Source organism: Quercus robur, chromosome 3 (assembly GCF_932294415.1).
Source record: "Quercus robur chromosome 3, dhQueRobu3.1, whole genome shotgun sequence".
Classification (NCBI taxonomy): Eukaryota; Viridiplantae; Streptophyta; class Magnoliopsida; order Fagales; family Fagaceae; genus Quercus; species Quercus robur.
Window position 1 is genome coordinate 61,901,843 of NC_065536.1, and position 9,771 is coordinate 61,911,613.

Here is a 9,771-nt window from a genome sequence, read left to right on the forward strand (position 1 = left end):
CGAGTAGATGAAAATAGCTCATTAAAAAAAAAAAAAAAAAGTAAATGAATATATTTGATTAAATCAATGACATGAGACATGATCAGAAAAATTAAAAACCTAGGGATGTCAATAAAACAACATTAGAGTGCTCATTTGGTATAGTTTATTTTACAGTTTTTTTTTTTTTTTTAAATAAGTGCAATTTTAAAACTAACTAGAAAAAAGTAAAGTTAAAATATATAAATATACACACACCTTAAAAGAATGCAATTTTTAACCACTGCAAAGTATAAGTATATTTTACCTAAATTTTATACTATAATTTTTTTTTTTTTTTTTTTTTTTTGGTAAAAAATTTTATAACTACCATGGTTTCATGCATTCGGGGAAAGTCCTTAGAAAGGCAATTGGCTCATGCAACTTAATAGACCTCAATGCATAGGGCTTTATTAACAGTCTATAATGGGCTTGCTCTCATGCTACAGAACAATTTCAGCTGTCACACAACCCAGGAGTCAATTCTGAGCTCACCAAGACGATGATCCAAGTTCCAACATGAATTCTGAGCTATTAGCTTCATTACACACCAGCTCTGGTCTATTCATGCAATGAATGAACCGGTTCATGTTGGTAAAAATGTAGTAGTGAGCTCATTGTTCGTGCTTCTTGGCTACTTCACACAAGCCTATTCAATTCAAACTTAAAATACAGGTTCTTGTTTTTGAGTAAACATCATATCACGGAGCTCTGCTGTTAGAACTGGAGAACTTTACAGTGATTGTACCATCTCTTCTTGATGATCAGGCTCATGCTTGCAAAATCAAGGGAAGCATTTCATTCTCTGCAAGAAAAAAACACAACACAAGGCTAAATCAGACAATAAAGCATTGTTGTCAAGTAAATTTAATTGGAAGATAAGCAGACAGAGGCACACATGCTGTGTTTCAACACAGAAACAAGGTATCATGCGTAATAACTCCCCAAAAATCTAAACATAATAACGGCTGTTTTTGTCTTTGTTGATCAATAATATCGTGTGTCTATAAGTGAATGTTTCCTTGCATAAGAATCGTGACTCGAAATAATAATGTGTTAGTTATCTTGACGGAATGCAGAACACTTCATAACTCTGTACTTTTAGGTATGTAGGGGAGAGTTTTTCTACATGTACAAATGATCCCAGACATTGGGGCGCAAGAGTGAAATGTATAAATCTTGTAGGATTCCTCATTACCTGTCTTTCGATTTCAACAGCAGATGCAGCAAGCTTTCTTTTCAAAACTGACCTCTCCGTTTCACAGCTCTCCATCTCAGTATCTATAAATAAATAAAAAAGACAAGCAACAAGAATTACATCGAGTAAAATGCAATTTTTCTAATATATTACTCTGCTCATTTCTTCTTTCTATTATCAAAATCCACTGACAAGACAGCTATATAATAATCAGTATTTTCTCATAATAACCTACGAAGTCTTTTAATTGATAAGAAAATAAAACCCAATCTCTATTACACGTCAGCTATTAGTTTCTATTATTGGCATATAGTCCATGCTGATTTAACTATAGTAATTTAATCTTCTTCCTACTCATCATAACTAGCTATAAACACTGCTCAATTTTTTTCAGATAGCTTTGCAGTTTAAAATGATCCATGCAGGTGATCTGCCCACTAATTTACATTGCAGTGAATCTAGTGATAATATGTATATAAAATTTTATAACAAGCTTTCCTAGAATACCCAATCCTGCTTGTAAACCCCATCGGGAAAATCTAGAGAAGTTTTTCTCTGGATGTCAAGGGTATGTAGGTTACATCTATATAGGGAAGATACTAATGCATTCTGTTTCTATCTATATCAATAGAAATAAAAAGGCGAGTTACCAGAAAATGCACAAACAAGATCAAATTAACAGGCTGCTTAATTCTCACCATAATAGTACGTTGATAAGATGGTGATGCGTTCAGTTGGCTGAAATAACGGAAAAAAGAGAGAAAAATTAGCTGAGTGCCGAGAATGAATAATTAAAATGCTAACAAAGTGATGTAACAGCACAATTTCAGAAGCAGACAAACTAGCCAGACAAAGAAAAGGCCAGATTTACTGCATGGAACTAATGGGATTTACATATGGAAGAATACTAAAGTCAGAGAGACTAGGATGGGATCATCCTCACTGCTTCTTGATGCATAAGTTTCAGAGTAAGAGGCATGAGAATCACTGTTCAACCAGTCTCATCAAAAAATCCCAGTCAAAGATTCATAAATCAGACTGAAAATCACATGATTAACATGACAATGATTTAAGCGTTCCAATCAGATGTTAGTCTCTGTAAAAGAATGCAGTAAATTCAGGTTCCCTACCTAAACCAATATAAGTTGTACCAAGTGAATGAAATGGTCATTACCAGAGCTGGTCCCACATGAAAGAATGGGACAAGGACAAACATCGCTTTCTTGAAATTTACATGACATGATTATCTGTCTTCATGGTAAAACTATAGTACATATTACAATCAAATGACAGCATCAATAAACCTAGGCTTTAGATGAGATGGTAAAGGGGTCCAGTGGAGTTTGATTAGAGGTCTAAGATGCAAATCTTGTATAGTAGAAAAGATAATACATTGGGAAAAGATAAAAATAATATTGGTTATCAGAGAGAATAATCAGAAGAGGGTTAACTACTAACATATCACATGGGAAATTCTGCAAGAGACACATCCAAACTCAAAAAAACTTCCCATAGTCGTTCATCATTAAAATATATTTTCAATCAGAAGGCCAGAGAAAATTGTACCAGTTCGAGATTTCAGATCGTTCTATTGAGAGTGATCAACTGAATATTACCATTACAAAAATACCCTCACGACGAGTAGGGAGCTGCTCAAACTTTTTCAATGTTTCTTCACCTCGGGTAACTCGTCCAAAAATTGCATACTGAAGACGTCAGCCATTTTATTAGCAATCATATCATACAAGATACTAAAACATCTTTGAATCAAAGCTGGCAAGTGTAACTAGTAAACCTGGCCATCAAGATGAGGAGCATCTCCGAGAAGCATCGAAAAAGAGGATTGAGCACTGTTGGGATCCTCAAACCTATACCAAAGTAAAAATCAACCTGTCAAACTTTCAAACTAAATGAGGAAGTCCATAGAAGATTAAAGTCAAATGCAACTGTTAAAGACGAGAATAACATAATATAGAAATGCGGAAGCAGGAAAGAGAGAAGAATACAAGAGTTACATGGTTCAGCTCGATGGACTATGCCCAAGAGATAATGCCCTGAGGGCTACATCTTTACTGTATTCTCAATTATTTATTACAATGAACCCTAGTAGTGTATATAGGAGCTAGGGTTAGCCCTACATGAGCTTACAACATATTTGACCTCTTGAGCATTACATTAACATAAACCCAATATCTTTAACACTCTAAACGACTCTTTACATGATGCTGTGATAAAGTTATGAGCAAGAGAGGGCTGATAAATTGTTCATGAGGAAAACATAAAACGTGAATTCTAACCAAACTTGGTCTATCCTCATATGTTGGTGACTATAGACCACCATGGAATATTTTACAATCACGAGTAGATCAGTATGAAGTATTCAGCTCAGTCCCATTGTGATGATCTGGTTCTTATTCTTCAATACATTTTGAAGATGTAATCCAAGGGTATACCAAATTATTGTTATTATTATTATTTTGGCTAGGTAAATAGGGGAAGAGGGAGGTGGGGTTCAAACCCTAGACATTGGGCTCCACAAAGGGTGCCAATACCACTGGGTTAACAATTCAAACCCCATTAGACACTGAATTTCACAAATTTAAGCTGTCAAACTGACCAAAAATAGAGAACCAGAAAGTAAGTTTAGCACAGAATCTAAAATTTCCTTTCTAACTGTTCCAAAGGCAGAGCTTTGGAGAAATCAGAAATATTGAAATGCTTTCATTGTTCAGGCCTATATCATATATAAATAGGCTCCTACTACTTCCATCCAGATGGCACCCTCCAACTTATCTTTTAGGGTCTGTTTGGAAGTAAGGATGAAAAAACAAAAGGATAGAAAAAAGGGAGGATGGAGAAAATACCAATTCTCCATCATGTATGTTCGGTAAAAGAGATGAAAGAATAGAAAATACCAACAACTTTCCTTTGTTTGGTTGAGAAGAAAAATGAAAGAAAAGAAATAACAATTGTGTTAATTTACTATTATACAATTTACTGTAACACAAACTCACAAAAAAACACCTTCTCTTTCTCTAGCTTCTATTTTCTCTCTAAATGGGAGAATCTAGCTAGCGAAGATTAAGATAACCAAATCCGTCAGTCCCAACAAGTCTCTGGTCCAAAACCCTAAACCTGTCTTTAACTTAGATCTCAAGCACAGGTTGACCACCCACCTGGCGATTAACCAGAAACCTGACCTGTTTCTGGAGACTCAGAGCACCATTTAGGAGGCATAACTGGCCCAAGACTCCACTCCTCAATTGGAAGATCAACACCTAGTGCTCAAAATGACTATGTCGATGATGAAAATAAGTTGCAGAAAGAATGTTCTTGGATGGGGCAAGAGAAGGGGTCAAGAAAGTAGCTCTTGGCCTTGGTGCAATGGAACTTGCAGGCGGGAACATTTTAAGCAGATAGATAAGGGTCAAAATAGTACAATTTTCTTCCCTCCACATTTTCTTCCCATATTTTCTCACTTTTGGATGGGGAACATTCAGTGGGTCCAGGGAGTACTTTCTTTCCACCTAGTTTTCTTCCCTACCAAACAGAAGAAAATTGCAATCTCTCTCCTCTTTTCCTTCCCCAAGTTTTCATCCTCCCTAAAATACCTCATACCAAACAAGTCTCACAATCAATCACCCTAGACTGTCTCAGAATTATATAGGTACTTCTGACTGCTTATAAACAATTATTTTAGTTTTACTGAACCCTAAGTATTGATTCACAATGAGCAGCAGAATTCCTGCACTTTTTCACCTCTAGAAGTGTTCATTTCCACTTTTTTTTAATGAATAAGTTAATTCATCAAAAAATAGACAAGAACATGCAAGACTATAAAGAATTCTAAATAAAGCTGACATACTGCAGATACAATCAGAACAAAATACAATTGACTTGCAACTATCACATAGCATTCATACAAACTTTATATCCTATCTACCAATCGGTTGTAACTGTCTCCTAGGCTTGACCATACACTGCACACAAATGGTTTGATTAAAATAGAAAATAGATTGACCCTCAGTTTCAGAGGAACTCAGCAACCAACAGAAGAATTAAAAGACTTGATATGCTTCAGTAAAGCCAGTATGCGGCTGGTTTTGCTTCCACATGACATTTCAACCCTCATAGCTAACAACTATCTTTGGTAATCAACTCTAATGTCCCAAGCTAACAGGCAGTGTGACACCTTACGATGCATGTAACACTTCAATTTATTTATTTGATAGTAATCAAAGATTTTTATTTATTTATTTTTAGAAAAGCATAACCATGTACAAAGGATGCTACAATGTCATCTAAAGTTTCACAAATCTCTTCGAGCCACCAATTTTTTTTTTTTTTTTCACAAATTAGAAATTCCTCCAAAATAGAAAAGGAGTGACCACTCAAAGCAGCCATCCAATCATGCCTGGAGTGTAATTACAACAAAGTTAACTCTAAAGGCAAACCCTCAACCCCTTCAAAAGTATATTGGTAGCATTCTCTCCAAATAATCCACATGATGAATAATGGAATTTCCCCCCATAAGTAAGCAAAACGATGCCTGCCAAAGCCCTTTTCCAACAAACAAACAAATCCACTGCCCTTTTTGGCATAATCCAATGGAGTTTGAACAAACAAACCACCAATGACCATAGTCTATGCGCATAATCCCAATGAATGAGCAAATGATTTGTAGATTATCCATAGTGAGAATCTTTCCTCTAGCAGCTATCCATGTGAAGAAAGTTACTTGTGTAGGAATCTTAACACTCCAAATGCTTTTCCACAAAAGAAATGAGGGCTTCTGCTAGTAAGAGCCTGATAATAAGACTTAACCTTAAATATACATCTCCTAGTGGGATTCCAACACATTCTGTCTTCCCCATCTCTAGTAATTTTAGTGGAATAGAGAAGGTAGAGAAAAGAATGTAAAAACTTCATTTCCCAATCATGGACAATCTAGTGAATATAATGTCCCAATAATTAGCTACACTATTCCATCACATATAGTCCATCACAAAGCCTCCTTATTTTGGGCTATTTGAAATACTGCAAGAAAGCCTCCTTAACGATCACCACCCCATGCCATGGATCATGCCAAGAACAAATATGAAATACACTACCCAGTTCAAGCTTGATGAATTTAGAGAACCTCTCCCAGCCATTGCAAATATGTTTCAAAGAGGCAATCCATAAGGTTCATTGATCACCCCCAAAACCCAATCTCTCCAATGATACCCATATTTTTTTATCTACTACTGCTCTTTATATTGTGTCTTCTTCCATGGCATAGCGCCAAATCCACTTTCCCAGTAATGCATTATTAAAACATAGGAAACTACAAATGCACAGACCATGATATTGAAACTGCCTCATGCTTTGTCTCCATTCATAGTTTTGACTGCTTCTACAACTTCCACCTCCTTGAAAGGTCTTTCCAACCCAACTGCCTCCTCACTCTCAAGTATTTTCAATTGCAGCCCATCTAGTGTTGGTCTCCAGTTTAGTGTCTCATAATACAGATTTTATAAAACTGTAAAATGCCTCCCTTAATCTCATCTGCATTTCTTGTTGTGTTTCCCTCAAAGAACAGACTCCCAATAAAACTATTTCAACAGTGTGAATTAGCCCGGCGATGAGCATGACAAAATTAACGCTTTTGAGGAAGACAATACCAACTAAGTGTTTGTTTGGTGTTACTTTTTTCCATTGGGATATTTTGCTTGCCAAGAGCCTTGTAGCACAAAAGGCACCTCCTAGTCTTTCCAATAGAAACCTCTAGGGTTCAAATCCCCATCCCCCATTGTTGTAACCTAGGAAGCATGGACACTTCATTTAAGATGCCGTACCGGAGTTGTACCGGCCATTTCATGTTGTAATTTTTTAGAAAGTTCAAGTGTCGTTGTGTAGTCCCTGTACCCGTGTCCGTGTCGGTGCTTCCTAGGTTGTAACTATTGAATTGGTTTATTTTGCTTTAAAAATCAACTAAGCTGGTAATACATTCTGTTTTAGGATGCAAAAAATATAAACCACACAGGAACTAAACAGAGAAATATCATAGCACTAACAATTATATAAGCTAAATTATAAGTTATAAACAACCCAAAAAAAAAAAAAAAATTGCTTTAGCAAAGAAGACATTTGCATTACCTCCCCATAGAAAGAACACCCTTTACATGTTTGACATCACTAAATTCACCAACAACAGTTTTTTCACCTTCTCTTCTTTGCTCTTCATTCATTGGGGCTGTTCTTCCACCCACAACATCAGCCACTTGGGCAACAAACCCCTTATCAACCTACAAATACAGTAGTACACACTAATCCCATCATTACACATAAATTCAAATTACAAGTACATTATACAGCATAATCAGCTTATCAAAAAGTCATTAAAATACCCGAAAAAAGTGATTGGTATTGTAACATCCCAACCGAACAAGCTTGAAAATGTGGTCAACAGTTTTGGGTGCAACGGTTGGTAAGAAACCGAATTCGATGTCTCCATAGTTTGTCTGTTTTCCAAAATTGTTACACACATAAATAAATTAAAACCCAACAAAAATTTTAACTAAAACCAAACCAAATTACATTAAAATAATCGAAAAAAAATAAGAACCTGGAACACTACACGGACAGAACCCAGTTGGGGTTCTTCTTGGGACAGTGCACTAACTGAAATAACTGATGCCACGCACCAGAGTAAGCTAAAGGGGATCCATACATTACATGCCCACATTTTTTTTTTAGCTCCAAAATTAGGTGTATGATCTGAATTTTTTTGACTTTATGAGTATCAGAAATATTACTATAGTATCTATATGATGTGAAATTTCACATTTTGATTCTCGACCCCAAAAAGCAAGAAATATTGGATGTGGAAATTGGGCTGAGTAATGGGCCCATTAGGAGAAAGGTTTTGGGCTTATAAGATTTTATTAGGGGCCCAGTGAAGAATGTGTGTGTTGTTTCTTTTTTTTTTTTTTTTTTTTTGGTGGAAAGCACGTTTTAGTTCTTACATTTTCAGGTTATTTTCATTTTAGTCCCTATATTTTATTTTTACCTCTTTTAGTCTCTATCCTGAAAAACGCTTCCCATTTTGGTCCTTGTCGTTACATCAGAAACGGAGAAAGCTGAAGTGGCAAACAACAAGAATAAATAATACTAAATAAATGTCCACGTGGCCTAAATTAATATTAAAAAATGTTTTTTGACATTAAAAAATTTCCCGTCAGCATCTCTGTATTCACTACTACTGTAAGTGTTTATTCTACTTTCAATAACAAGTATTTTCAGTTTTATGTTTGTTATTCTACTTGTTGCTACCGCCACTTTAGACGGATTACCGCCATAACGGACGGTTCTAAATTGCTTTCATTTACTTTGAACTATTTTCATATATACTGCTTGACTGGTTCTACCACCTTACTATTGTTCTTACTTTCAAGTTATTTATTTTCAAGCTACGTACATTACATTCACTAAATTATATATTGTGCTTCCGTCTCTTCCCTTCAGCTATGCATCCCCTTCCCCCTTTATGGTATCAAAGTCACTCTTTTCTAACCAGTGATAGTGTGGTTGTGTCTTTGTTTCTTGTCCGTGTCTACCCGAACCTTTGATACTCTGTTGTTGTGTTCCCTTCTTACTGTCGTTGGCGCCACCCTAGTTGTAAAGTGAATTCCTAGAACCGAACTGTAAGACCCGTTTGAGCCAAGAGAGGGAGTGTAGGGCATGAGAGGTATAAGGTTGGTTAGGGTATATGTTACGAAATACAACGGTTGTGAGAAAAACATGATAATTGAGTGTTGAACCTAGGATAGTATGGATAAGTTGTGGAGATCCAACATCCAACTCCTCTGTCAGCTCCAGGACTGGTTGTCCTCCTGCTATCGTAAATGAAGAAGATCACACTGTTGAAGAACATGAGATCCCTGATTTCCGGAAATGGAATATTCCTAAAGTTGATACTAAATCTATTTATAAAACTAGTTTTGTTGAAACTACTTTCTATCCCATTTACAAAGTGAGAATTGTTGAACAAACATTTTCTATTTCCAGAGTTTATGAAAAATGTTGCTTGTTTTCTAAAAGAAATATTAATGAGTTTATTGCTAAAAAAACTTAGTTATTTGCATATTGGTATGGTTCAAGTTGCTATTAAACCACTCACTTGAAAGGATATTAATGCTTCTGTTCTCATGTGTTTACGTGATGCTAGATTTAAAAATTTTAAAGATAGCATTCTTGGTATGATGGTCCTGTTTATTTTAACTGTTATCCTGATCTTACTCTTGCCTTGGATGATCCTAATATTGTTAAAACCTTAACTTTAAATATTACTTCATCTGGTTATGTCATGGAAGAAGGTAGTAAGCCTTTTGCTTTGATTTACCGCATTTATTACAGATTGTTGGGTACTCAATTAAATCTTGGTGCTATAAATCACAGAGAACCTTCTGGTAAAACTATGTAAATTCAATGTTCAACTCATGATGCTAAAGTTTAAGTTCCAAAAATGATTCAATGGCAAGACGCTAACCTTCCCACTGAATGGTTGTTGGAAC

At 35.6% G+C, this 9,771-nt stretch overlaps 1 protein-coding gene across 1 annotated transcript; it reads right to left on the reverse strand.

The window, feature by feature from the left end:
* Positions 1 to 407: 407 nt before the first annotated feature.
* Positions 408 to 8,034, reverse strand: LOC126718752 (peptidyl-prolyl cis-trans isomerase CYP23). Its single transcript, XM_050421089.1, has 8 exons — positions 7,824 to 8,034; positions 7,606 to 7,719; positions 7,355 to 7,503; positions 3,012 to 3,084; positions 2,833 to 2,922; positions 1,915 to 1,954; positions 1,217 to 1,299; positions 408 to 823 (listed from the first exon to the last, which is right to left on the reverse strand). Exons 1-8 carry the CDS (start codon positions 7,941 to 7,943, stop codon positions 803 to 805), a joined length of 690 nt encoding a protein of 229 aa, XP_050277046.1. The 5' UTR covers positions 7,944 to 8,034; the 3' UTR covers positions 408 to 802.
* Positions 8,035 to 9,771: the final 1,737 nt, after the last annotated feature.

What these genes read in the sequence shown, in the direction of transcription:
- LOC126718752 (XM_050421089.1), bottom strand. Translation starts at nt 7,943, where the DNA reads ATGTGGGCATGTAATGTATGGATCCCCTTTAGCTTACTCTGGTGCGTG. An exon ending in ATACCAATCACTTTTTTCGG is followed by an intron (nt 7,504 to 7,605) that starts GTATTTTAATGA and finishes CTGTATTTGTAG; the next exon opens with GTTGATAAGGGGTTTGTTGC. An exon ending in GGTGTTCTTTCTATGGGGAG is followed by an intron (nt 3,085 to 7,354) that starts GTAATGCAAATG and finishes ACTTTGGTATAG; the next exon opens with GTTTGAGGATCCCAACAGTG.